Here is a 27,710-nt window from a genome sequence, read left to right on the forward strand (position 1 = left end):
ACAATTTTTTTCTTTTAAATAAAATTAATAAGCATTACGAAACACATATTAGATGAATGTACAAAAGAAATGATAACCAGACATTTTTTTTAATTTTATTACACATTTCTCTTTGTTTCTTACAATTAGATCTAAATCAAACGGAATCAATGAAAAAATTTAGGGTTTAAAGTTTCTCCAATGAAAAACAACAATGTGGGGACACATGATGATTAATTGAGAATTGGGTGTTGATTTCAACACACATTTTTAACTTTGTACACCCTCTGTTAATTCTGACAATTAATTTTACTTTAATTCTTGAATTTAACAGATACAAAACAAGAAATGTGTGTATGAGAACCGATGTGTGAAAACCATTTTCCTTTAGAAAAAATAAGTTATGATAACAAATGGGGCTGTGAAGCTTCATTACTTGATAAACGCTTGAAAGGTTGAAGTCCCATCTCAAGTGGAGAGCACGTTGCTAAGCACGCTGTTTGGCTATTTACTTTGGACGGCATTAAGCGAGAAGCTTCATGTTACCAAAAGGGAAAACTAAAAATAAAAAAAAATCAAATATTTATCAAACGGCCTAAGGCCTCGTTTGATGCTCAGGATTAGCTTGGATTGGACAAACTCACTGTTCATTTAATGAATGTTGAATGAAAATATGGATGTCAACTTGCATATTTTGACCGAGTGAGAGTAGAAGATGAAGAAATCGTAAAGAAAACTTGTATTACAAAATCTCCACAAAAATGGTAAGACTGAGAGTGACAAGTTTTCGTCCTGACTTCTTCATCTTCTACCTTCACTTGGAGAAAATATGCAAGTTGACATCAGTATTTCTATTCAACATTCGTTGAATATAGTGGATTATCCAAGTCAAGCCAATCTTAGACATCAAACGAGCCCCAGGTGTACTGGGTGTCTTCGGTTTCCGGCTTTCACCTCTAGTTTGCCTTGGTGCCAGTTGAATGTTTATATTTTTTCCTCCATAGCTGCTTGTGTTTGGTGCCTTTGCCGCAAAGCTTGTGTTTTTATCCTGTTAGCTGTTAGCGTCGTGATATTTCTACAAATAAGTAAAGGGCACAGAATTGGCTACAGCCTTAACTACGTACCCTTATATTGTAAGAAAAATGTCATTAGAATCTGAATAATGTACAACCATCGTCACCGGAAGACAACAATAGCAAGGCATCTCTCGGGCGGACGCTTTTGTTGACACTTCGATCTGTCTATCAAGTGGTCTTTCGTTAGCATGAGCTACGGGAGTTTCTATTCATCCAGACTTCTTCGACTGCACACCTATCCTCAGATCCTCCAGATGGTAAGAAATTGTTGTCGAGAAAACGTTCACCGATCACTAGTGTTACAATGCAGAAGATGTAAATCCCATAGGCTTGAGTCCATGGACAATTGAATATCAATCTGGCAGGCAGATATTTCCAATTAAGATGGACGGATGCTATAGATGACAGGCAGAGGGTCTTATTATGTGACCAGAACACTTGATTCGAGTAATGCTAAACGGTTTTTGGTGAGAGTAATCTTCTCTTCTGTTTCTGCCGCCTTTTCTTGCACTCCACGGACAATATCCTCAGGAGCTTTCTCTACAAACTGCATGTACAACGCTGATATCGTCAGAGTTACATGATACCTGGGCATGCATGAACAGCATGGGAAGGAACTATACTAAAGAAAGAAAGGACTCAACATGCATGCATCATAATAAGCGAAATTTTCTAATAGTTCCAGCTATCTTAAGCGAACCATTATGTGTAAGGACTTTTTGTTTATATCTAGTTATTCCAATGCATCCTACTAAATGTTTTAGGTTTTATTTAAGTTTGGTTACTTTTTACTAATTATCCCTGTTAGCAAAATCGAAATCCAATCATTTCATTCGATGGATCTTTAGGGAAGAAGACATGTCAAATACTTTCGCCTATCAATGCCAACTGCCAAGTGCTTGAACATGATTAACAGAATTCATACTTTAGGAGAGCTGAGCCGAGCTTTAAGTCCATCATATTCCGCCTGCATCTTGGAAAGTCTCTTAGATAGGCGTTGGATTTCGGCAGTAATATCAATCATGTCAGCAAGAGGGAGATATGCCTCTAGTCCTTCACCAGCTACAAGGTGGACTGATTGATCCGCGTTCCCTGAAGTAAAATACATGACATCCACCAAAATATATGCCTCAACATCAGACCATATAAATCCATAAAAATAAATGACAATAAACATGAACATTTCCGGTCCTTTGTCAAATGGAAAATAATCCATGAAGAAATGTGCCTGGAGGAGAATCTGTAAAATGGACGTTTTGCAAATCTAGCCTGGACAGAAGAGTTAAAACCTCCTTTTCTTTCTGCATCAAAATATAAATTCAAATATTTACGTGAGTTAGTGCGAATGATAATTATGTCCAAACATATATGCACATAAATAAACAACTTATCAAAAGAGCAGGGACAGCAACTAGTCATCTCAATTTTCACTGAAAAAAATTTGAAATCCGAGCTCAGATGAGACTTCAGACGCATGAAACTCTCGAAGAACATATGCATGATTCAGCAATTAGGACCAGTCCTGACTTCGTTTTGCTATATCAGGGCCACGATTGGCCCAGTGGGATCTCGCACAACGGTTTCATGGGGCATGGACAGCTTTACGATATGATTTATGATTCAGTCTGTGGCTCTATAGTGTCTACACTAACAGGAAGGTCCAATAATGATCCACCAATTTTCTATACAGTCACAGTTCATTCATATCTTTCTTACTATAAAAAAGGTCGTACCCAGTGCACAAGGCTCCCGCTTTACGCAGGGTCTGGGAGAGGTGAATGTCGGCTAGCCTTACCCCCATTTATGGAGAGGCTGCTCCCAAGTCTCGAACCCGAGACCTACCGCTCATGGGCGAAGGCACTTGCCATCGCACCAAGTGCGACCTCTCATATCTTTCTTACTATAAAAGTGCAAAATAATACAGGAACATACTTAATAAGCACCTCATCAGCTCTTACATTTTAATCAAGTGCAAAATCATGGCTGGAGAATGAATACGTACCATTATGTATTCAGTGACTTCTTCATTTGCAACTATTGATGCTGATATACGCTTTACAGGCTCAACAGAATATTCTGCTCGAGCATTTCTGATAGCTCTAGTCTAAGAATAACAAAGAAGCAAACTTAGTGATTTAATTAATTGACTACAAGAAAAATATAGAAGATACCAGCTGTGCCAGATGGACTTGGATATGGAGCAATAAACAAGGACGAAGGAATATCTACTCACCAATGCCTGTAAATTCTCAAACTTTTTAATCGAGTTGCTCTGCCTTGGAAGTGAAGTCAGTGGCCATGGAGATACAATAAGAGCTTCTTTCCGAAAGGGGAGTGCCTATATCAAATCAATCATTCATTTTAACAGTGAAACATTATCAGGGATAACAGTACAATGAAGGTGAACAAGCAGTCCACCTATAATGCAAGCAGTCCACCTTAAACCCTAAGCAAAATTTCTTATTTTAATAATTAAACCTTAAGAAAATAATAAATACCTTATCGGTAGAGAAGTTGAATTTAAAACAAATGGTGAATACAGTGAATCAGTTTACCTGCCAGAGTTCCTCGGTCACAAATGGCATGAAGGGGTGTAGCAATTTAAGTATGTTTTCAAAAACATACAATAGAACTGCCTGTGTGACAGAAGCAACTGAATCACCACCAGAGTGGTAAAGACGAGCTTTGCTGGCCTCTATATACCTGCATAAATGAAAAAAGACAACAGTTGACAAAGATGTAATGCATCCGAGTTAGGCAGAGCCGCAGAAGATAATAACAAAAGGAAAAAGAAAACGGTTAACATTTTTTTCTGTTATGTAGTAAGAAACACACTTTCAATGATAAAAAACAGAGCAAAACAATACAGGGAGAAAGTTGTCCAGTCGTCTGCTAGGCTATACAAAACAGAGATGAACCTCATAGTATTACATAACAGCAGACAAAAAGAAAGCTGTTAAAGTAGCACCAACCCCAAACCAGGGGAGAGGTTGTCCAGTCATCTAGCTAGGCTACACAAGGTTGTTCACAGTATCCAATGAACATTCTTAAAGTAGCAACCAACCCCAAACCAGCAGGCGCTTGGCTTGACACATGGATTGTTCTTGCATAAATTGTTAAAGCTAGAGTATCCAACCAAAAACCAATTGGCATTGAGTGGAAAGTCTAAAAACATTGTAGATTTCCATGCAAGGCTTAGAATCCACAAAAATTTATGTCCTCAACACCTTTGGAGAAGTGTTCTGCCAGTTTGTGTTTAATTTTTCTTAATGAATAGATAGGAACATAAGATGACGCTTTCAATAATTATCTGATGGTAAACATTTGAATGAAAACTCCAAACATACCAATCAGCAAAATCACCCCAAAAGAATTCATACGTCTCTCTTCCAACATCTCCAAAGAAAAATTTGTCATAGCTTGCGGTGACTGTGTCAATAAGCAAATGAAGTTTTGAAATCTGAAAAAGGAAGGAAAGTGAGTGGTTAAACAAAGAAGTAAAATCAACAGGCAATAAAGAAAATTAATCTGACAATTATCTTACCACCCAAGATTCTGGTAACGGTAGCTTGTCTAGGAGATCCACTTTATCAAACTGAAAAAGCATTGTCTTGAATTAAGAAGCAATACAAGTAATACTCAACATCCTATAATGTAAATACAACCACTGCTAAAGTACAGTAAGATTGAAATTTCTAATATTTAGTGGAGAAATGCAAGATACAATTATGGGCCATGATATGATATAGCACCAGATGATTGCATCTTATGGAATGTGGAGAGATAGAGTGGTTATGACATGTACATGGAGAATCTATTTGATTCCCATTCATGAGACAATTAGCCAGTGTGCTATTGGCTAATTTAACATTGTATGGACAAATTCAGAGAGTAAAAGTGAGAAAGACAACCATAGCAAGTGAAGTAATTTGTAAGAAATCTTTAGAGAACTTTCAATTATAAAAGAGCAGCATCAACCGAAATTAAGCCTGCCCATTTGCTTTGGTAATTGAGAACTCACTAAATGCATTCAGACAGGTTCAGAAATGTTGTACCTTGCAGACAAGTTTGTGATACATATACGAGATTGGGGATAACTTTAGTGATATCAGGTCAATTTAAGTTCTCGTGAATCCTCAAAAGTGGAAGTTATCAGTTTAGAGATACATATATGAGACTGGGTGGAGCATTGTCTGGTCAATCCTTGAGAGAGGAAGTTATACTTCATAGCTCAGTGGGAAACGTATGCAACTTAAGTTTTCTTGTATGACTTGAGATTGTGTTAACAACAAACCTTATAAGAAAGTATATTTTCCCAAGTTGATGTTGAGATTGTGTTAACAACAAACCTTATAAGAAAGTATATTTTCCCAAGTTGATGCTTCGCTTTGACTGGGTAAATTCTGCAATACAAACTTTCCAGCATTCCATAGTTTATTAGTGAAGGCCTTGTTGGATGTCAACCTCTCAGTGGATAAATTAAGGTCCTGGACGACAAGAACACCCAAATCAGCCAGAATGGTAGTTGTATCAAACTATTAACATGCAACAGCTGAAGACTGCATACACCTATTTCTCGTCAGCAAATAAAGTAAAATCGGTTTGTTTTTAAAAGTGACAATTTTGAATAAATGCAGAATTCATTCATAAGTAAAGTGACGACAAAACAAACCTGGCCAGCAGTCCCTAGAGCAATTGTAAATCTTAAAGCATCTGTGCCATATTCCTTGATTGTGTCTAATGGATCTATTACATTCCCCAATGTTTTCGACATCTTTCGGCCCTGAAATGATTGTTACACAAATTATTTCATATCTTGCAACATCAGACACGTAAGAGTAGAGTACAAATGCTTTAGAGAATAGATTAAAAAAAAAGAATAAAAAAAAGAAGGAACAATCAAGGGTTTTGTCTGACTACATTCTCTTTTGTTGGATAATTAATAACTGTTAAAAGAGCCCAAAGAGACTCGTGGTTGATTTACACGAATAGTATACACATGTAATTTACAAGATGATACTAAAACTAGTCACCACATGAAGAGTAATCTCCAGACATTAGCCTAATTATCAAACAAGGAATGTCTCATCCTTAAGAGTCTGACAATATCTTCTGCATGAGCACCAGACTACACAAGGAGAATATCCCTCTAAATTAACTGATTACCGTTCAAAAAAAAAAAAAAAAAAAGACTTCATGTAGACATGCCAAGACACATTGTAAGTATAAAACAATGGTTTATAGCAGTGTTTTCAGAGGTGAAGGTGTAAGTAGAGGTGTTTAGGGTCTCACAAGGTGAGACATATAGTATTGGATTTTCAGTTCATTTTTAATGATTCTTTAAATTTTTCTGGGCTCAAGAAGATTTCCCTGCTTTCATTTCAGATTGAAAGTCCATTTGGGAGTTTCGGTAAAGAAAGCCATCCAAACAGTTACGTCTCTCTCTCTCTCTCACTGATTTTTGGTCCAACACTTGCAAAACAATTGCATTCAATCTCATGCAGAAATTCTTTAAGAATCGCCCTTGCATGAATTGTGTGAAGCAACTGGTGTCTTATCATCTCTCTCTCTCTCTCTCTCTCTCTCTCAGGTTTATAGATTGGTCCACCACTTGCAAAACCCTATTTTGCATTCAATCTCACCCAGATATTCTTTAAGAATCGATCTTGCATGAATTGTGAGAAGCAACTGGTGTCTTATCAGATTGTTGGAAGTAATCTGGAAAATACAAGATTAGAAAAAAAAAAAATCTGAAATCCGTCCAAGGAGGACAACCCAAAAACCGTGGAAATAATATTTTGGATAAAGAGCCAATCGTACTGAAAGAGAAAAAATACAAAGAGGAAGTCAGGTGGTCAAGAAGACCACAAGAACCACTCAGAACAGAAAAGAAAACTACCACAAGAACCACTCAGAACAGAAAAGAAAACTAACAGGAAATACAAAGAGAGAGCAGAATCAGCACTCTCCCAAAAGACAATTAACCCTACACACCGTGCAAAATGTAACCCACAAATTAACGACATCCATATAATCAGAAACCTTGCTAGCAAATAATTTGAAGGATAGTCAAAGTAAGCACACAAGGGAGAGCTTGGGAATAAACTATTTAATACTCAAAAAACAATGACAAGCTAAAAAGACATTTAAAATACAAAATCAAGATTGATGCAGTAGTATTTATTGTGCATTTTCAACTTACTTGTGAATCCCTGATAAGACCGTGTAAATAAATGTATTTAAATGGCACTGTCCCTGTGAATTCAATTCCCATCATGACCATCCTCGCAACCCAGAAGAACAATATGTCATGCCTGTACAAACATTCAACAAATAATATAAACTTCAACCACCTTTTCAAAGAAGCAGGCTTGATCACCAAATAATAAAGTTATTAAACCATACAAATTAGTGATAAATCATCTACCACGAAATAAAAACTGATACGGACACTATTATTAATTGAAAAAAATATAAATCATGAGCCTGTAAACGAAACTTGTGGTACATGAATCCACTACCATATAATTGGTAAAGAATTTATGAAGAAGCAGATTTAACTACTATTTGGCGTATAACAAGTCAAATAGCATCCGTGTAAATTTTCTCATTTAATATAATTGGTAATCAAAGAGAAGATTTCGCTTCAACTAACTACCACTAAAAATTATGCCTTATATATGCATTAGCACGCCAAACTGCAGTGCAAGGAAAAAGCCATTGCTCACTCCCCAGGAATGCCATAGAAAAAGACCTTTTCAATTTGCATAAAACACTCCCATCTTGTTCAGCCCCCACAATATCATATCAGTCCTCAAATTTCTCATTTAAGAGCATACAAATGGAAGAGATCTCATCCTCCAGCTACCATACCATCGGGGCCAGAAGAAAAATACCCTACCCCCCTGCACAACGGGGACAACAATCCCGAATATTGGGAATGGGTTGGGCTTGAAGAACAAATCTAGAAACAATTGTCTATTAAGACACCAAGAGCCATAGAAGCAGCCCTAAAAGAGAAGATGGTATGGTTAGTCTTGGTGGACAAAGGAAGGGGAGATGAGGGGTAGTAGGTTTTCTAGAAGCTTGGTACGGAAGGGGAGAGAGAGAGAGAGAGAGAGAGAGAGCAAATGCTTGGTTGGCAAGGGATGCACTTACCCAGTTTCAAGCATTGTTGTAGGATAAAACCGCTTAAAATCCTCAACTGACTCATCTGGCCATCCAAGAGTACTGAAAGGCCACAGTGCACTGTGAAAAGGAAAAGAGATATTCAGTCAAATTCCAGAGAATCTCAAATATATGAAGCCTTGATGTGGATTAAAAAGAGGCCAAGTATGCAGTAATTGAGAATCAAAAGCTTCCACATGCAGCAGAAAAAAAACATAGAAATGTAATAAAAACTATAGTACTAAAAACAATATGTTGCTTCATTGCTTACAAATTCAAAGATCATGAATTAGATATCAGTTCGATTTAGAAGTTACCAAATTAGTTCCGTATTTATAGTTATTAGTTCGAAAGATCATGTACAATTCCCATTACAACTACATAAACAGTCAACTTGGTCACATAATCCCTTCAAACAACTGCATAAAACTGTATTCATGGGCTAAGACAAAATTTCTAAATAGGGCATTTAAATCTTAAATCCTAGAAGCGTTGGCTAGAGTCTTCAAAGTTTTAGGTATATGATACAAAAAGAAAATAGTAAAGTCCCTCTTACCCAAGAAAGAAAATGTCAGTCTCGATGTAAATTTCAAGGAATTAACTTTAAAGCATGAAACTTTGTATGAATCATGCGGAAATACTAAACCAAATAATAATGCATCAAGTAAACATGTCTTTTATGATATATGACACATTGGATGAAAATAGATTGTCCCACTGCCATCAACATATACACGAATTTGAAACTTTTTGCGCAAGAACTCCTTGATTTCATCGAGCATGATTGAGTATAAGCATTCTAATGGATATTCTTAAAATCTTTGTTGTTTTCTTTGGTAACTGGATGAAGTCTAACTAATCACATCTCCTAGTTCTAACTCTTTTTCCTACTCCACTTACCACTTGGTCTAATAACCTTTTATATTCTACATAGCACAGAACATGGTAATTTTGGATAACTTACCCAAAAATTAGGCAGCTTTCAAAATTGTAAAAATAAAGTGGGACTTCAGAGTTTCTAGTAAACAAATTACACAAAAAATTTAATAATTGGCAATCCCGTGAGCAACAGACCTCGAAAACCATGTGTCAAGAACATCCGGATCCTGATATATTTTCACATCTTTTCCGTATTTTTCTTGAGCTTTCCCAAGAGCCTCATCCTCACTCCTTGCAACTATATATTCTTCTTCACAGTCTTTACCCACAATGTACCAAACTGGTATTCGATGTCCCCACCACAGTTGTCTGCTTATGCACCAATCCTTAATATTCGATAGCCAATGATTGTAAATCTGTTATTTAATAGAAGGCACGGGTGTGAGTATAGAATATAGCAAATCTCTCTCGGTAAGCCACTGCCTAAATGGGGAAGAGAACTTGTTGCATTATCGACATAAGCTACTCTTTTTGCGATGCAATACAGAGAAATAGAGGTGTAAAAACAGACATCAGCGCTAGTGCTGGGAACAGACCTATTAATCTGTTTTATTTAAGCAAACCTTTTTCTGTCAACTAAAGATTCAAAATGTCAATTATGCTCCTTTTCACTGAGTTAATATTATTTTGAAAATTAAGGTTAACTAGGTAAATTAACTCACTATTTATACCTTTCTTCTCTCACTAAATTTTCTGTTTCTGCATCATCGATCAGATGCTTAAGCAAAAAAGTTGAAAAAAAGAAACTTATGCTTCTAGTCATAATAAAAGAAAAGAAAACAGCTCCATAGGTTTATTTTATTTTATTTTTTATTCATTTTGTACTTGAAGGCTCCAACAGAAAGGAGAGGAAAACTACTTTTTGGTATCCCAGAGGAGTCAATATAAGGCCAAATAACGCATACCTTTTCAAATCTTTCAGGTATAATTTTCAAGTCTCCTTTTTCAACAGCACTAAGGGCTTTGTCGGCTAAGGGCTCCATCGTTACAAACCACTGCTTGCTTACAAGTGGCTCTATAACCTGATATTGAAAACAATTAGAGGACAAAAGAATGAAAATATATATAGTGAAGGTAACAAAATCTTCATAGAAAATCACAATCGTTTCAAACTATTAAAGTTCAAAACCCAAATACAAAAAAGCTACCAACTCACTTCTCCACCACGCTGAGATCTGGGAACTCGTAGGCTGTGTGGTTCTTTCTTTACAGCTAAACCAGTCTCCTCCAAATCTGCCCAAAGTTTCTTCCGGGCCTCAAACCGATCAAGGCCACTGACAGAATCACAGGTTTCATTACCAAATATAAGATATAAGATAAAAGATGTAGTTCTCCAGTGAATTCAAGTTCAACAATCCAAGAAAACTGATACAGCATTTACCAGTACAGTCCGGCAACCTTGTTTAGTGTTCCATCCTTGTTCATGACATTAAGTATGGGAAGACCAAGCTTTCTTGCAAGATTGTAATCATTATGATCATGTCCAGGGCTTATCTTTAACACACCAGTGCCAAAGTCTTTATCAACATGCTGCCAAAACAATTAATGTTCCACAAATCGAGTTATTTACCGGGAATTATAGGAGATTCAGGCAGGCAGTTAAAGGTAATCATTCAACAAATAGCGAACTGGAAATATCAACAAAAACAAATACCTATCTTCTGGTGACATTTCACATTTTCTGATTACTAGTGACGCCTTATAAAAGAAGTAAAGCCCAGACAGCAGGTCCGGCGCTTTGCATAATACTCTTGATTCAGTAACCAAATCAGATATAATTTTGCTAAGGACGGGATTCTAATTTTACTTTTCAAAGCATAGGATTCTAATTAATTACGTAATTTAGTATTGAAAACAAAAAACTACTTTATAGTTCTGCAAGGAGTCAAGGACATAACCACAATATTCCTTGTGTTTGTTTTATATAGCAGGGAAAAATAAAGAAAGCCTAAAATAAGTATTCTGCTACATTATAAACTTTACAGCAAGTGAATAAGCTGAAGTGGTGAATCAAGAAAGTGTTCAGGCAGGCACCAAAAAGAAAAACAGAACAAAAACCAACACATAAATCTAGGGTAAGGGACTTGGGAAGAACTTTTGACATGATTAAGAATAAGAAACTAACTTTAAACCTGTCAATACTTTTCTTGATTTCTAACCTTGCACTCGTTTTCTACCATACTTATTAATCGATGTAAGGAACTGCAGACAGACCCATGCCCAATCAAAGAGGCATTCACTAATAAATTCACTCCCATATTAACTTTCTACTTCTAAACATCCCTAGACATTACTGTTAGAGCATGATATCTATCAGAGACTCAGCATCAGTAACTGGGATTTAGCATCATACCAACAATAAAACTACAACATCGAATACAATGGTTGATATAGAAAAGTAGTCTAAGATGCTTTACCTTGTCAGCGATGATAGGGACGTGACAGCCATATGTCAACGGCACTATAGCCATTCTGTTAATATATTTAGAATATCGATCATCCTGCATGCCATTATCAAACAGTACATACCATTGGAGAAGAATAGAAAGAAAAACTATAAAATGTGGATAAGGTAAATTAATTCTTTCAAAACATGGAAAAAGCACAGAGCCAAATATTATAGAGACCAGCATTGTCCAAGGGCATAACAGCTGAGTGAAACATCCAAACATATGTTCCTATATTGTTCCTTTGGGTCACATATTAGTAATTTCTGGTTTGCATTCAGCATAGAGTGGGTTGTCATGGATTTTTTTGAAGAATAAGACCCGTATTGTGTAGTTTTGAACTCTATTTGGGGGGGTGTGGTGGGAAAGGAAGAAGTGTTGAAGATAGGGAATAAAAGTTGATTTCATCGTGGGACAGTTGATTTCTTGTGGCCATGCTTTCCGAAACACATTAGGCATGTTCCATTTAGTATGATTCATCTAGGCTGGTCTGTCGTATTGGACTAGGTGTTGCGACGGTATTACGCTATTTGGTTGGCCCATATGTGTGGCTGTGCTGGTGGCCTTTTAGGTCTCTTAGTTCATAAAATAAATATGCCAAAGTGATCTAGACTGACACGGATTGAAATTTTCCCTTTATAAATAATGAGGGTTCTTCATTCAGGCAAAAAAAAAAAAAAAAAAGACTCCTTGGATTCAAATGTAGGTGAACATGACCATGAGGAGTCAAAAAACAAAACATATCAGAATTTCCCAAACAGGGAATACAAAGTAATTTCAACACTAAAAACAGTTGTACATCTAGCACTTCTTACACCTCGATTTGTTGTTAATTAAACAATACTAAAGAAATAAGAGCTGCATGTGGTCCAATATCCTAGTGGATAGGATGTTGGGTTTCTACACATGTGTCTTGGGTTCAAAACTCCCCCCTCACCTAAATTATTGTAATCCCTCCCCATAATAATAGTAAAATTTTTATTAAAAGAAATTAAACAATACTAAACAAGGAAGAAAACAAAGGTAACTACGTAAACATACAAGCTTAGGTTTCATGCTGTAGAATTCAGAAAATTAAGCAATATATGCATAGACCTCAGACCATTGTGCATGCAGAATTTTTAAGTAAACATTACATTAATAGAATTTAAAGACTTAAGCACCTATTTATTAATCTAGATCTTCATAAAAAAACCTAGGTTAGGAATTTATATAAAAGATCAGGTAAATAGATGTTGGTCCAAAAGAATCAAAAGTAATGTCCAAAATGTTTTACCCTATTAACCTTTCTAAATTGCTTAAACGTTATTTACCAAAAAAGCATTGTCATCACCTGGTCAATTCATTACTAAACTCCTAAAGAAAGCCAGAAATGCAAGCAAAATAACCCTACCTCAGGATGCACAGCAATAGCTACATCACCAAATAATGTCTCCGGACGTGTTGTTGCTATTGTCAAATAGTCAGACCTGAGTACAGGTGGTACCAATGAGAGTGCATAATGTAACTCGGAAAATTGTTAGAGCTCATCAAAGACACACAGGTGTAGAAGAATATACAAACAAACATATTATCATGTGCAACCAAGTTTATCATATAAGTGAAAGACTGATAAAGATCGTAAAATTTAAGGACTCCCAAAATCTTGTAGAAAATAAACATATTTTTGTTCTTATATTAGTTAGTTGTCAAACACAAACTAAACTACCAATGTTTGACCTATGAGATGTCACAGTTATTGTGCCAATAAATTTTCCTCTGTAGAGGGATCAAATTGTTTTTTTTATAAATAAAAAATTATGTCAAAAGAGGAAAGAAGCAGAAACAACAAAAACGTGGTCAAGCAAACCACCCCAAACAGAAACAGGAAGAGAAAAAAGCAACTCCACAGAGCTGAGAGGATTAACCCAATATCTGCCTTAGCAACCATATATAAACATAATATTTTGCATCAGCACAGTCATAGCATAGCACAACAGATAACATATGCTTCTACACTCTAATATGTATAACATTAAAATCACATTTCATAAAGGAATGAGAAATGGTCAGCTGGCAATTACTTTAGGCCTCCAGCAACACGATACTTAAGATGATAAAGAGTTCCGGATTCTTCATGATATTCTACTTCCTGTTCACAAATATTAAGGGCCAGGTCAAATATCGCATTTTAAAAGCACAAGCTGAATCAAGATTAGAGAGTAACATCTACATGAGACCAGATGAAACTTACCAAGTCAGAAACAGCAGTCTGTAGACTAGGAGACCAGTTCACCATGTAGGACCCTAAGTTAATAAACAAATAAAAAATATACATCAGTTTTTACTTGGCTGTAAATCACACTTTCTTGTGAACGATAACGCGAGAGCTGGCTCTTCCAAAAATCAACTCAAAACCTAGAGGAAAAGTTTCAGGAAAAAAGTGTAAAATGATAAGGTGAATATAACTTGAACTGTTATGACAGAAATGTTTGCTTCAGTCACCATAGAAACATAATCGTTACAAACAGAAGACAGCTAATTCCATACATCTTGACTTTTGCTATTATTCAGAAGAAAAAACTGTCAGCTTAAGACTTCAATATACAAGAATTTAACGAAAATTCTGACATACCAGTTCTTTATCAGATTAATATGTCACCATATATTTCAAATTTTCAAAAATAATTCAATTCTTTCAAAATTTCACAAACACGAAACCTATCCAACACGAAGCTAGTAGCATATTTGTTGTACAAATATGTCATCATATATTTCCTAAAAGGCACCACACAGAATTAATGAAAAAGTATCTTTTAACAGAAAGACTCAACTAAATACTGATACAACGAATCAACGTAATGTTTCACAAAGTTGGCATGCTGCAAAGCATATAGCAGCTTATTGTTACAGACAACTAGCCATCCCACACACATGATGATAACTTAAAGCTAAGAACTTCAAATGATGAGAATAGTTGTCACAAAATGAAGTAGAGATTCTAGAGAATAACAAAAACTAAAGACAACGGGATTCAGCAGCAAAACAAACCCACCTTCAGAACTCCATTAAAAAAGACACAGGCCACAACAAAGTTCTTTGGAATCTAGGATTATGGAACAACTTTAAGGGGAACTTAGGGCTATACCTTGATAGATTAAACCTTTCTCATGTAGTCTGACAAAGGCCTCAATAACAGCACCTGCATGGAGTAAAAGGATATGATTTTTCAGAGATAAAAAATAAAAATGACCACAATACAACATTTACTAGCTCCTAACAACATTAGTGACCTTTAAAGTTAAAACTGCTCCTTTTATTACATCTTGGAGCCCTAAAAAAAGGTTTTAATAACCCTTGCTTATGCAAGGGGCTGGTAGCTCAAGTGGTTAAGCGCATTTACCCATGCACCCGAGGTCCTAGGTTCGGTTCCCCCCTCCCCCAATATCGCTTGTATAACAAAAAATAAAAATCAATAAATCAATAACTTTTGCGTATTTTCCTAAACAATTCATTAGTTACCCTACCGTAGTTACTACTCATGGAAACTCGACAACACTCCCCCCAGGTTTACATTTCATACATACTTTCACAATTGACGAGAGTTCTACAAGATAGAAAAATGCCTTACGACTTAGCTGTTCATCAAGGGTGAAATGTTCTCTATTCCAATCACAAGAAGCACCAAGTCTTTTGATCTGATTGATGATGGTTCCACCATATCTGATATTATAAATAATAAATAATCTATTAAGAAATAACAAGAAATAACAAATTTCATTTAAACATTAATGGTAGCAATTCACTCTTTATGGGAATTGTTTTTAGTATAAATTAGTAAATTGCAAATCTACTCATATATGGTTCCACAAATTTTGAATATAAAAGACGAGAATTCAGAACAGAATCACAACTGCACAAGATTTTACTCTATGGTATTTCTTCAAAAATAGGCATGCTTTTTGAAACAAATGACTGGTGTAGGTTACTTTTCAGTAGAATCTTTAACTTAGCTAATCCTCAGAAGCAGAATACGATGATCATTCATTCATGCTGCAGGAATAAAACTATGAGTACTAGGAGTCAGTTGATTAACTTTTTCTATATTGCCTGGTTGCAAGGGAAGAATGGAAGTTTGTAATTGCAATGACTACCATGGTGTGAATTATGCCAAGTTAGTCATAGACTGCATTTTAATTGGAATGCGAGTTTAGCAGGCGTGGAACATGTTAACCTTAGAATTCTATTTCTGTGTTTCTAGGTTTTTTGTTACATATGGTCGAATCAAAATGCCAAAGTTTTTGTGGCAGCAAAATAGCACTTTTCGGAACTGAAAATAATTTTATCTCTTCTCTATAACCATATGATGTCTATCTTATGTTTTCCTCCTTTTTATCCCATCGACTTTGCTTTCTCTAGATTCTAGAGTTAAGTCTCCTTTTTGAGTGTTCTATTCACCTTCTGTGTATATACATTAACATCCACAGATTTATTTTTCATTAAAGAAAACACAATCCATGTCCGAGAACTTGGCTCGAGTTCTAATTTATCTATGAGAGCAGCCTACTAAACACTGTAATTTGGGTATCTAATTTATCTTTTTTCAAAGGCCAATTTTTGTCCCACCCAGTGTTGGCTTGTGAAATGAGACTTTCATACAATCCTAGTTTGCTTTCAGCGTCTTTAGTGGCCATTCTCCAAAAAGGCATCTTTACGAATAAAGAACTTACTAGATATTTAGAAGAGATAATGCACAAAATCAAAAGAGAAACCTAATATGTTCAGTAGATATGCCATAGACCAATGTATATATTTATCAGATATTCAGTGTACACCAAAATTGTTTTGCCAGATTTTTTTCTCTTTTTTGAAAAGAAACAATATTATTTATCAGTGAATCAGTGTACACCAAATGGTAATATAACTTTATGAAGGCCATAGCAACATCCTGTACAAGGAATTCTACATGTTGTGACAAAAAAAAAAAAACAGTTTTTCTCTCTTTTTACTAGCTTAACCACAAAAAAATATAGTACGGTACAATGCACAAGAGAGAGAGAGAGAGAGAGAAGATAAACAATGGAAGATAGATAAGAATATGTACTTCTCTTTCCACTCCCAAACTTTACTCACAAACTCATCTCGACCCAAGTCAACCCTTTTAATTCCTTCAGATGCAAGCATTTTTTCCACAACCAGCTGGTAGAAAAAGAGTAATGGTAGTATGAGCAAAACAATTCAAACTAAGATAGGTAAGTTACAATTTTATGTAATACAAAAAGGTGCATATTAAGACAGAATCAAAGGCAATGAACAAATATAGATTCCAAAATTTACCTACTAAGTTATCATTAGAAAAAAAAAAACAAATCCCAATAATGTACTCAAAAAATAAAGAAAGAATCAGATCAAAGCAGTTTCAACTCTTCCAGAATTATATAGGAAGTTGCAATACAAGCAGTTGTAGAACACAGAAAATTATAAATGAAGATGACGTGAAGTATTGCAATAGCGAAACCAGTGGAAATACTTCTATTGAAAGTTTGAAACATAGGCTTTGCGGTACAGAGACAAACCTGAGTTGCGATACCAGCATGGTCAGTCCCAGGAAGCCAAAGTGTTGGTTTTCCCTTCATCCTATGGTATCTAACCATAATGTCCTACCAGAAAATAATGAAAAATTAATAGAAGAAATTAGAAGCAGTTGAATTAAAATTTAGGAATAATTGAACCCAGTTCAACCACATTCTTTCAGACAAAAGTTCAGTAATGTTCTTTTTGTTAGATTAGGTCCTCGGAACAATTTGACATAATCCAAGATTACATTATCACCCCAATCATCATTAACTACAGTGAAACGCGGGTTCGAAAGGGATTCCAATTGTAAAAATATCAATATTTAAGAGGTTTATACACCTACACCACAAGGCCCACAGGTACAAGTGACATTGTGTTAATACTTAGGATTACTATTTTTATCAACTTTGCTTTCATCATCTGTATAAAATCTCATTGCACATCCAGTCCTTACTTCTTCCAATTCAATTCCAATCTTTCAACTTTGTATTCCTCCATTTAGATATTCCAAAACATGTCTCTCCCAACATCTTTTGCATTTATTAGCCGACTAAGATTTGTACAACCTCACCCAGAATGTGCAATTAGAAAACAAACACAATCCTGGGCCAGACATGACAATCATAATCAACACTTACATGTGCCAAGATGACTAGAAGCATGGCTAGGTAAAAACACTAATATCCACTTTAACAAAAATGTAAAATCCCAATACTTATAAACACCCTTCACAACCTCAAGAGTCACAAACATTGCATGCCCCATGTGTAGGGAGCCAGTAACATTTGGAGGCGGCATTGAGATCACAAAAGGATCACTTCCTTGGTCATGGTTTGGCCTAAAATATCCTTGAGACTCCCACCTAACAATCAGATGAATTGATGAATATGTTATATGCAATGATTATGCATAATAAATAGATTAGTAAGCACCACCTGATAAAATCTGCAAACTGATATGTGAAAGTAGAGGCAAAACAAGAAATACGAAAACGCACACACAGCAACATAAATTCTTTTAAGTTGAGATCAGAATGAGTTTTCGCAATATATTAATAAAAATTACAGTCGCAGCATTAAATCCATGTACATACACCATAGGCCAATGCAGCATGATAGTGAAGCTTTTATCACTGAGGTAAGTCAGAGATCTGATTATGTAATAGAGACAGCTTCTTGAAACTTAATCTTTAATTCTAATGTAGAGCAATGGTATAGATCAATTATTACTAAGGAAACATAACAAAAATTTAAGGTACCAAAAAAGTGATTCTCTCTTAACTAAGCCCCAAGAAACCCAAGTACTCTGGAGGCATATGGTTTGTGGACTTCCATAGGAATTAAACATTGAAGAATAAGTACCAACATGTTTACGCAGCTAGAGAGAATTGCACTCACTGATAACGCAGCAGGGGACACATGGATCCAAAAATGAACAAATACTTTGAACATTCATAGTATTTTTTGGCATAATACAAGGTACCCAATTTATTTTCTATACAAGGCCCCACAAGTATCAGGCAGGACCAGCCCTGCATAATGCACTTTGAAGCATCAACTAGAAACCTTGAAAACTACCGGGTAAAATTCCAGACAAGAGACCGTGTTTTTAAGGGGATATGTATTTTTTTAAGCCTTGGTTTAAGGGCCCTTCAATATGGGAAGAATTGGGAAATGATGTCAGGTGCATTGCACTAGTATCAACTGGAGAATGATTGGTAACTGAATTGAGAAAGATGTCAAATGTGAACTCCAACCCAAACATATTCCCCAAAAAAAAAAAGTGCTGTCATCCCGAATTGTGTAAGCTACCTTTCAATGACTGAATAGACATAACATTTTGTTCAACTCCATTTCAAAGAATGTGAAAACTCATCTCTGATCCTGACAAAAAATTCAGTTCCAAAATTTCCAATCATTTTGCACATGAATGGGGAAATATACAAAATAAAAAGTACATCATTATAGTATTTTAGTTAATAATTCTTTTGGCCAAAGGGGATATTTCGAAATATCAATTTCTTGGGTGTGGGTTGGGATGGGGGGTCTATATACTTTTTCAAAATAAGTTCGTTAATATGAACAATGAGGCAATACAATATCACAGAAGCAGAGCAGTGCACTGAATATACTACAAAGCCTCTACAGTCAGAACTAACAGCAGAATTATAGCATTATATCAGACAACATAAGCCCCAATAAATTCAACAACTGCCTTCAGATACCGAAGCTTCCCCAATTCACCTTAAGAAAAAAAGAAATCGACAGTGAATTGTAACAAAAGAAAATCCCGGAGGATGTGCATAACACCAAAGCACAAAGCACCCATACTAAAGCTATATCTGGCATGGTTACTCCAATTCTTGGTGATCATGCACAGAATGCAAACGAAAAGCATACAAAAACCAATATACCAATTGTATATCCGTTCTTCTGAAGAAAAATCAAAGGTCTTCGCAATCTCTGGAGACGTAAAGCCACGATTCTCGGAAGCAGCAACTGAAATAGAACAAGAAATGATAAATGCACCACCCCAATTCATCACAAATGTTTTCGCCATGGTTTCGAACGATGGGAAGTCAAAATAATAACCGAACTTACGAAAAATCTTATAAAACGAACTTCAATGAACAAAACAGTAGGAATTAAAGTGTTTAAAATTCAATTTCTTGATCGATTAAATTCAATTCTCAGTACTTTCCAACTGATAACATCCGAATTTTCTCAGCAACCAAACAAAGAAAGAATGACAAGAGAAAGTGATAAGGTGATAACATTACCTGAGAAGTGCCTAGGCTTAAGAGGATTGAAATGCCAGTAGGAGAGGCTTGTGCGGCCACGACGTCGTCTGGAGAAGAGAAGAGGACGGAGCCGGTGAGCAGAGAACGACGAGCAGAGAGAGGGGCCGGGGAATGTCGTTTGGAGAATCATCGTTCTCGACAGAAACGCTCTTATATTCCAGTGAGGGAATGACGATAAGCATAAACCCTGGAAGGACTTTAGCTTACGAAGAAGAAGGAGGGTTTTAGTTTTAGTGGCAGAGAAACGGCAGACGCTGTGGATTACGAATGGATCTTATTTCGGATTTGGTCCATGTGATTTTTTTTCTTTAAAAAGACAACTAGTTACCATTCATGTTCAATTGTAAGGACACCTCTTCTGTTGGAATTTATAACTAATTTATTTTTTATATTATTTTAGTGTAAATATATTATTGGATAGAAAAGGCAAAGCTAATTTGATTTTGTTTTTTCGCTTTGGTTATCGTAATTGCTAGTGATGGATTGCCCTAGTCATTAAGGTCTTTTACTTTAATCTATTACAAACCTTCTTTTATCCTATTAGAGTGGTTTAGAGTAGACATATAGTTTGTATTTAAAAAAAAAAAAAACCTTTGTTTATCATGGTTGCGGGATGAAGATTTTCTATGCTCATGACACATGACACTCAAGGTAGTTGGAATAACAGGAAAGCCTTTAGAGTAAGCTCAGAGCTACATGGGCATTTTAGATTTGACTAACATAGCTCAGGTACACTAGCGCGACTTCATTAGCTCTTAGCCCATTGAAGATATTACTCGTCTCTCAAATGAGAAACACTCAATTCAAATCAAATTAGTATATATTGGAGATAAGGCAACGCATCAAATCCTCAGAGCAACTCCACCTCTAAAAAATGAGCTAGCCCAAAGTCCATTTAATCCACCCAAATGAATAGTAATTGATTGCAATAAATAGTAATTGGTCAAGTGCATCTTCACCCCTAAAACTAAATAGCCTAGTCCATTTTATTAAAATATTATTAATTTTTTATTATAAAAATTTACTTTTAATTTCTGACATTTTTTTATTTATAAAAAAATATTATTAAGTTCTGACCTTTTTTTTAAGTTTTTGGCCAAAAAATTTGGACCGTTGATCTGAAAATCAAACGGTCCAAATTGTGCCACATCACTGGCCGTTGGGTTTGAATTTCAAAAAAATTTTACCGTTGGAAATCCAACAGCCGAGACTTAGCCACGTGGTCCATGTCTTGCACCCCTTTAGTGTGCCTGCAGTACGGGCGTGTCGTGTTGAGGACGCACGTGTGTTTCCCACACGCCTAATGCAAAAAAAATTTGTGTGGTCCGTTGACATCATGCTGGTGTCAACATGACGCCAAATAAGCCGGTTTCTATCTCAGCCAATTTTGGGCCGACCTACAAACTGGCTTGGACTTTGGGCTGGCCTATTTTTAGGGATGAAAAGGTTTTTTTGGGTGCCAACCTATTTCTTAAGCTTTGGGCCAGTCTCTTAGAGAGGGCTGGAGTTGCTATAAGAAGATTCAGAGGAACATCACCCAACTCAAAAAATAATATGGGCCCACCCCAATGAGAGTACCTACAACGTCATTGTATTTGGGGATTCTTTTTAGTACCCCGGTAAGTCTCTGTACTGAACTCTAATTCCGGCCCATTGGAAGATGCTTGACCCTATATATAGGGTTTATACAATGGCAAGGACAATTAGAGGAACATCACTGAAGATGCTCTAAGAGAAGAGCCAAAAACATCCAAAACATTAAAAAAGAAAATTGATTAGAGGCCAAATGATACAATAGAAGACAAAGCCACATCAAATGGAATAACATGAATCCATACAAATTGACATAGTAAACAGCATATTTTTATTCCTTCGCCTCTCCGACTACAAGTTTATAACTCCAAATTAACAAGTTCATCATGCATTCACCCCAAAATTTGATACCAACAAGCAAGGAATTTATGGCTTCTTTTGCAACTATCCTAAGCTATGAAACTCCATCCCTTCTCAAAACCGCTGCTAATTTTGGTCGTCTCAACGACATTCTGAATGGCAGCACTAGAACCTCATCAACTGCTCTCATTCGCATGAAGATAAAGGCCACAGCTACACAAGTTACTGACTCAGCGTCTGCATTCCAACCATTGCTCGTCGATGGAGAACCAATCGCCAAACCACTCGAAACCACCCAGTTTCCAGTGTTCAAATTCGATGAGTACATGTCAACGAAGGCAAAGATGGTGGACAAGGCGTTGAACGAGGCCGTGCCTTTGCAGTACCCCAAGAAAATCCATAGGGCAATGAGGTACTCGCTTTTGGCTGGCGGAAAGCGCGTGCGGCCGGTTTTGTGTCTCGCTTCATGTGAATTAGTTGGAGGGGATGAGTCACTTGCAATCCCAGCAGCTTGTGCCGTTGAAATGATCCACACCATGTCGCTTATTCACGATGATCTCCCTTGCATGGACAACGACGATCTTCGTCGCGGGAAGCCTACCAACCACAAGGCTTTTGGGGAGGAAACCGCGGTTCTAGCCGGTGATGCGCTTCTTTCCCTTGCCTTTGAACATGTAGCGGCCAAGACAACAAAAGTAGTATCGCCGGAGCGTGTGGTTCGAGCCATCACCGAGCTTGGTTCGGCCGTCGGATCATTAGGCCTCGTGGCGGGTCAAATGGTGGACATTCAAAGCGAAGGCAAAGAAGTGACGCTGCGAGAACTCGAGTACATTCACGTGCATAAGACCGCGAAGCTCCTCGAGGCATCGGTGGTTTGTGGGGCAATCATCGGAGGAGCAGGTGAAGGGGAGGTGGAGAGGATGAGGAAGTATGCAAGGTGTATAGGTTTGTTGTTTCAAGTGGTGGACGACATTTTGGACGTGACGAAATCGTCAGAGGAATTGGGGAAGACGGCCGGGAAAGATTTGGCAAGCGATAAGGCGACATATCCAAAGCTGATGGGTATTGAAGGGGCAAAGAATTTTGCTGCCGAGTTGGTGGCGCAAGCAGTGCAAGAGCTTGCTCATTTCGATGCTGCAAGGGCGGCTCCATTGTATTATTTGGCCAATTTTATTGCCAATAGACAGACATAGAGGAACAATTCTTATTGTCCTTTGATTTTTTTATTTAATAAATGAAGACTGTTTTTCGATTGCTTGTTAATTATTCTTTTGAATTTCAAGGGTAGAATTGAGATCTTCTCCAAATCTTTGTATCCAGAATCAATAGACTTAGAAATCCGTACCACTCATTTTGAGTCATACAATATTCATTAATCAATTTCACTTACGCATCACACACAAACCAAGAGTCCGGTTATCTCTCTCTTTATTCAACGGCCCAAACTTCAAATCCTTGGGCTCCAGACACAATGATTTAGAGAGGATCTCAACTCTCAAGGGTTAACTTTCAAATATAAATTAGTAATTTTGAGAGCTCTCGTGACTTAATATTGTTCTAGAGTAGCTTTGCAGTGTTTGAGTAGTTCATCGGAAGTTCTCTTGGAATATAGTGTTCAAGAGAAAACCTACTCGAGGACACAAGGCTTGCCATATAAAGGCGAGCAGCCCTTGTAGCAATAGCAAACGGCCTACATATAGCCCTCTTTTTTCCCGGAAAATACAGTTTTTTCGGATGTTTCAGAGCGCGGTGAACACGGATCCTGATAATAAATATTTAAAATCGAACAAACTCTATATGAACTTAGTGTGACGGCTATAAATATGATTAGCTAATTATGATGTCTAGTTGACAGAATTAAATAACCTTTCTCTCAAATAACACTTGCCCCAAAATTGACCAAAGTACAGTTTGCTCATTCAACTCGTTCGAATGAAAGCTAAATTAACCTTTTAGCCAAGGAACATTAACCATCTGCCTCCAGAGTCTTTTTGCCTTTCCGTGACCTACTCCGTTTCTTACGACTCCTCAAAGTAGCATCTCCATCCTTCCTTTCCTGCACGAAACTTCAGAATCTCAAAAGATACACAAAGGCATGCATTTTTTAAAGGATAGTAAGACATCGAACTATTGCTGTCAACTATTGTGACTAGCCAGTAGTACAGTGGAGGGGGGGGGGTGGTATAAACAATATTTGCAAGCTCACCTGTGCAGAATGAAGATCTGGCTTTTTCGTCTTTTTCTTTTTACACGAAAGGGGGTTTGGACCCTGTAAGGTGGAAGAAATGGAGTCAATACATAAACATTGAAACAGTCATCTTAAGGTACCATTTCTAACAGTATTAGCACGCCACCATGACGTAATAATTTGTATTGGTCCAATTATTTCTACTTAATTTTACCAAAAATTTGGAAAAAGAGAAACAATGATTTAATCTATTCATACTCCCAGAAACATCCAGTTCAAACAAGATTTTGATTTCAAAAATAGTCCATCACAAAATAGCCATCAAATAAATCTGAATGCAGAACAAGATACGAATTACTAATCACTGACTAAGGAAACTACAGGATGTACGATTAACTAGTTCTCCTTATTTTATCTTAGTTCTTTGAGACTTCTTGCCTTTTTAAGGATTCATTCGGGTCTAGTCCCCTGTCCCCCATGCAATAAATGTATAAACATTGTTTCTTTGTTTGAGTATCAGGTGCACGAACAAGATTTCATTGAATTTTTACGTAGATCCGGGGAAGCATCTTCCTGGTGAAAATATACATTATTTCCATAATATGATATCTTGATATGAGTATCTTGGTAAGAAAAAAGAGGGGGGAACAGAGTTGGGAAAGATACTGTGTAATAAAATACAGTGTAATTCAAATCAATCATATTAATGTTAATCCATGATGCAGCATTGCAGCTATACTAAGGCCTATCCGTATATAGTGTATAGTAAAAATATTTAATACTAACAAGAGTTTTCATAATCCAAATAAACACAACAGATGTCCTCCTTCCAACATGTTACTTCATATTACGTGGAGTCCATATCGAAAAAGTTGATGGGGTGAAGTATAATGCCTCACATAAAACTAAATATAAGCAGACATGTTGAGGAAAAGAAAAATATATGAACATGAAAGAAATGAGTTTGGTAGTACCTTTGCCCTCTTTCTCTTAAATTGAACTTTATCCTTCACGCCCAATCCTATCCTAGCAGTATCCCTTTTTGCTACAGCCTGCGCTTCCATGTTCTGATCTCCAGAACCATCTTCTTCACCAGGAGGATCGTTTATTTTAAGAGAATTCGGAATATTCTTTTTCTTCTTCAACAGCTTATATTCCAAGTCAGTCATATGCAAGCGTTGTTCTTCAGAAGCTTTGACAAATTGGTGTTGGGCATCAGAAGGGGACTCAAGCAAAAGAGCAGTCCTCAGAGCATAAATAGCAGGGACACCTGGTATCTGCAAGTGAAAAGATGTCTCCGTCAGTGCATGCTCAAGGATATACATCAAAAGAATTTGTATAACAGATTCGAAGAGGCCAACAAGATAATAATAAGAAATAAAGTGAGATAATGACCTTGAGAAGTTTCCGACGAAGATCAACGTGCTGAGTAGCAACAAAGAAGTGCTCGGAATTACTTTGCCCAACAACATCCAATATACAATCTTCAGCACTCACGTGACTCTCGTGATCACACCTTGCAGTAATAAGGCTATTAGCAGCTTCAAGAGACTGTGAATACGAAGGACCAAGCAATGGACCATGTTGTTTCAACTCGGCAATGGCGCAATTGGTGGTGAAGAGCAGGACAGGGGCACCGAGGACATTAGAGATGGCCTTGTCAGCGGGGGTAATGCGATTGGTGACAAGGTGATGCACGAAAGTAACATCGCACAGCACCTTGTAGGGCTGTCTGAAGCCGTAGCATGCTGTGTAGAACCTCACACTCTTCCGGTGACGCTTCTGCCTTTTCACTCTCATAATTCTACCCTAATGCTGCCCAGATTACCAATAATAATCCTTTCAGTCTTAAAGCAAATATGCATATGCAATTACACTTCAAAATTGAAACTTTTACAGTTCCATAAATCACATTTCATAACAACTGAAGTACAAGTACCCTAAACCTTAAGTATGATATATATATATATATTTAAAAAAAAAATTACAGTTCCATACGTCAAATTTCTTCCCAACTGAAGTTCAGGTACCCTAAACCCTAAACCCTAAACCCTTATTATATATATATATATATATGTGTGTGTATTTGAAAGATAAAATATTTAAAGTTCCAGGAATCAAACAGAGACCTCAGAATTCAAAGCTAATCCAGCGGGTCGCCGGAAAATTTGAAGAAAAACGAAATAAAAAAAAATAAAAAAAAACTGAAGAAATTTGAAAAAGAGAGGAGAAAACCTGAAGAAAATAACCAGTGGGGAACGAGGAAATCTCTTTCGAATTAGTCGGCTTCCGATGAAATCTTGTCCAAAGGGGGGGTAGCCGCCGAATGGTGGTAGGAATCTTGGGCTGCCGCTGAAATCAGAGAGCAGAGGAAAGAAATAGGGTAAAATTGCCTTTTTCTTTTCCTTTTAATTTTGGGTTTCAAAGACCTATGCTCAACGACGCCGTTTTATATGGGTTCACTTTTTTTTTTTTTTTTTTTTTTTTTTTGAACAAATGGTATTATCTAGGAGTAAGTACGTGTGGATTTTTTTTGCCAAATTACCGTGTCAACCATATCAGACTGATTTTGTCAAATTTTTTGTGTCAATCGGTAATGGGATGGTATTGTACTGAACTGAAATTCTATGGTACGGCATTGGTATTCGAAACTATTATTTTAAGGGAGTTTTGTTTTTATTTAAAATTAAATTTAATGATGTCACATCCCGTCCCGAACTTTTAATGTCGGGGACGTAAAACGACGGATTTACCCTTAGCGGGTATTAAGGTATGTGTGTGACATTATTTGGTTTAACCTTATATTAGTTTTGGAGAAAATAATTAAGAGGAGTTGGATTATAATTTTGGTTTTTGTTCATTTTGGTTAGGGATTTAGATGATGGATGGTGAGGATTGAATGTGGACCATCTAAACCCCTTACCCTCTCTCTTTCCCGTAACTCTCTCTCTCCTCCCTCACGACACTCTCTCTCTCTCACACCCATATCGTACGGCCACACCCAAAACCATTCAAAACTTCACGGATCGAAGCTATTGAGGTAAGATTCTTCATCCTTTCGTCGTCCTGAGTTGAATGGTACTAATTTTAGATGGTGAAACCTTCGATATCACGTGAAACCCGAACCCTCATTTTTGGTCACTGTTCATGCACACGTGAAATGTTGTGTTTTAGGGAATTCTAAGCTTATAGTGAGCTTAGTGAGGTCCCAAGGAAGCCCGGAGTGCTTCGTTTGAAGGATTTGGACGTCGGATCATGAGGTTTGATTTTGGCCGGTTTTGCTTGGATTTTTCCGGTGAGATTTAGTTGTTTTTGGAGCTTAAAAGTAGTGTATCGTGATTCTACATGTTTGGGGCTTCATTTTAGTATAAAATACGAAGAAAATGGTGAGAAACGAAGGAGAACAAGGCATTTGAAGTTTGGCCGGAAACCGGCCGCCGGAAAAACCAGTCCGGCGAGCCGAGGTTAGGGATGATGCGCGTGGGGGCGCGTGTCCCCGTGCCTATCCCAGGGCGTGGGGGCGCGTGTGGCCTCCAAAAATTTATCTAAAAATTTCTCGACGTCCGTGACGTCGAGTAGGTCGATGTGGTATACTCATATACCCAAATTGAGCATCGTATGAGAAGTTATTTCGAATTGTTGGTTATGTGTTTAAATTAACGTTT

At 36.8% G+C, this 27,710-nt stretch overlaps 3 protein-coding genes across 4 annotated transcripts; 1 reads left to right on the forward strand and 2 right to left on the reverse strand.

Annotated features, from left to right (window-relative positions):
* Window positions 1-1,079: 1,079 nt before the first annotated feature.
* On the reverse strand, window positions 1,080-20,303 carry LOC103444347 (valine--tRNA ligase, chloroplastic/mitochondrial 2). Of its 2 annotated transcripts, none has more exons than XM_070804616.1 (27): window positions 19,944-20,303; window positions 19,578-19,662; window positions 17,900-18,026; window positions 17,164-17,247; window positions 16,692-16,786; window positions 15,219-15,310; window positions 14,736-14,789; window positions 13,842-13,894; window positions 13,672-13,739; window positions 13,002-13,077; window positions 11,579-11,662; window positions 10,543-10,691; window positions 10,318-10,435; window positions 10,067-10,183; window positions 9,297-9,517; window positions 8,214-8,303; window positions 7,258-7,369; window positions 5,728-5,838; window positions 5,405-5,542; window positions 4,600-4,650; window positions 4,403-4,515; window positions 3,611-3,758; window positions 3,289-3,393; window positions 3,058-3,159; window positions 2,284-2,356; window positions 1,981-2,147; window positions 1,080-1,602 (listed from the first exon to the last, which is right to left on the reverse strand). In XM_070804616.1, the coding sequence occupies exons 1-27, from the start codon at window positions 20,092-20,094 to the stop codon at window positions 1,477-1,479; spliced, it is 2,910 nt and encodes a 969-aa protein (XP_070660717.1). In that variant the 5' UTR covers window positions 20,095-20,303; the 3' UTR covers window positions 1,080-1,476. The 2 variants fall into 2 exon arrangements, with proteins under 2 accessions (XP_070660717.1, XP_070660718.1); XM_070804617.1 differs by having other exon boundaries at window positions 17,890-18,026; window positions 19,944-20,244.
* A 1,566-nt stretch (window positions 20,304-21,869) lies between these two features.
* LOC103444350 (geranylgeranyl pyrophosphate synthase 7, chloroplastic-like) lies at window positions 21,870-23,133 on the forward strand. The gene has a single exon (XM_008383282.4). It carries the CDS (start codon window positions 21,884-21,886, stop codon window positions 23,048-23,050), a length of 1,167 nt encoding a protein of 388 aa, XP_008381504.3. The 5' UTR covers window positions 21,870-21,883; the 3' UTR covers window positions 23,051-23,133.
* Window positions 23,134-23,655: 522 nt separating this feature from the next.
* LOC103444198 (uncharacterized) lies at window positions 23,656-26,467 on the reverse strand. Its single transcript, XM_008383122.4, has 5 exons — window positions 26,281-26,467; window positions 25,441-25,860; window positions 25,020-25,322; window positions 24,064-24,126; window positions 23,656-23,913 (listed from the first exon to the last, which is right to left on the reverse strand). The coding sequence occupies exons 2-5, from the start codon at window positions 25,843-25,845 to the stop codon at window positions 23,824-23,826; spliced, it is 861 nt and encodes a 286-aa protein (XP_008381344.3). The 5' UTR covers window positions 25,846-25,860; window positions 26,281-26,467; the 3' UTR covers window positions 23,656-23,823.
* Between the last annotated feature and the right edge of the window lie 1,243 nt (window positions 26,468-27,710).

The sequence above is a fragment of the Malus domestica genome, chromosome 09 (genome assembly GCF_042453785.1).
Source record: "Malus domestica chromosome 09, GDT2T_hap1".
NCBI classification, from domain to species: domain Eukaryota; kingdom Viridiplantae; phylum Streptophyta; class Magnoliopsida; order Rosales; family Rosaceae; genus Malus; species Malus domestica.

Excerpts from the sequence above, each read along its gene's own strand:
- LOC103444350 (XM_008383282.4), top strand. The coding sequence starts at position 21,884 with ATGCATTCACCCCAAAATTTGATACCAACAAGCAAGGAATTTATGGCT.
- LOC103444198 (XM_008383122.4), bottom strand. The coding sequence starts at position 25,845 with ATGAGAGTGAAAAGGCAGAAGCGTCACCGGAAGAGTGTGAGGTTCTAC. Across the intron at positions 24,127-25,019 it reads TTAAGAGAAAGAGGGCAAAG|GGTCCAAACCCCCTTTCGTG; the intron begins GTACTACCAAAC and ends TCCACCTTACAG. Across the intron at positions 23,914-24,063 it reads CAGATCTTCATTCTGCACAG|GAAAGGAAGGATGGAGATGC; the intron begins GTGAGCTTGCAA and ends AGTTTCGTGCAG.
- LOC103444347 (XM_070804616.1), bottom strand. The coding sequence starts at position 20,094 with ATGATTCTCCAAACGACATTCCCCGGCCCCTCTCTCTGCTCGTCGTTC. Across the intron at positions 13,740-13,841 it reads AGACTGCTGTTTCTGACTTG|GAAGTAGAATATCATGAAGA; the intron begins GTAAGTTTCATC and ends ATTTGTGAACAG. Across the intron at positions 11,663-13,001 it reads CTATTGCTGTGCATCCTGAG|GATGATCGATATTCTAAATA; the intron begins GTAGGGTTATTT and ends AATGGCATGCAG.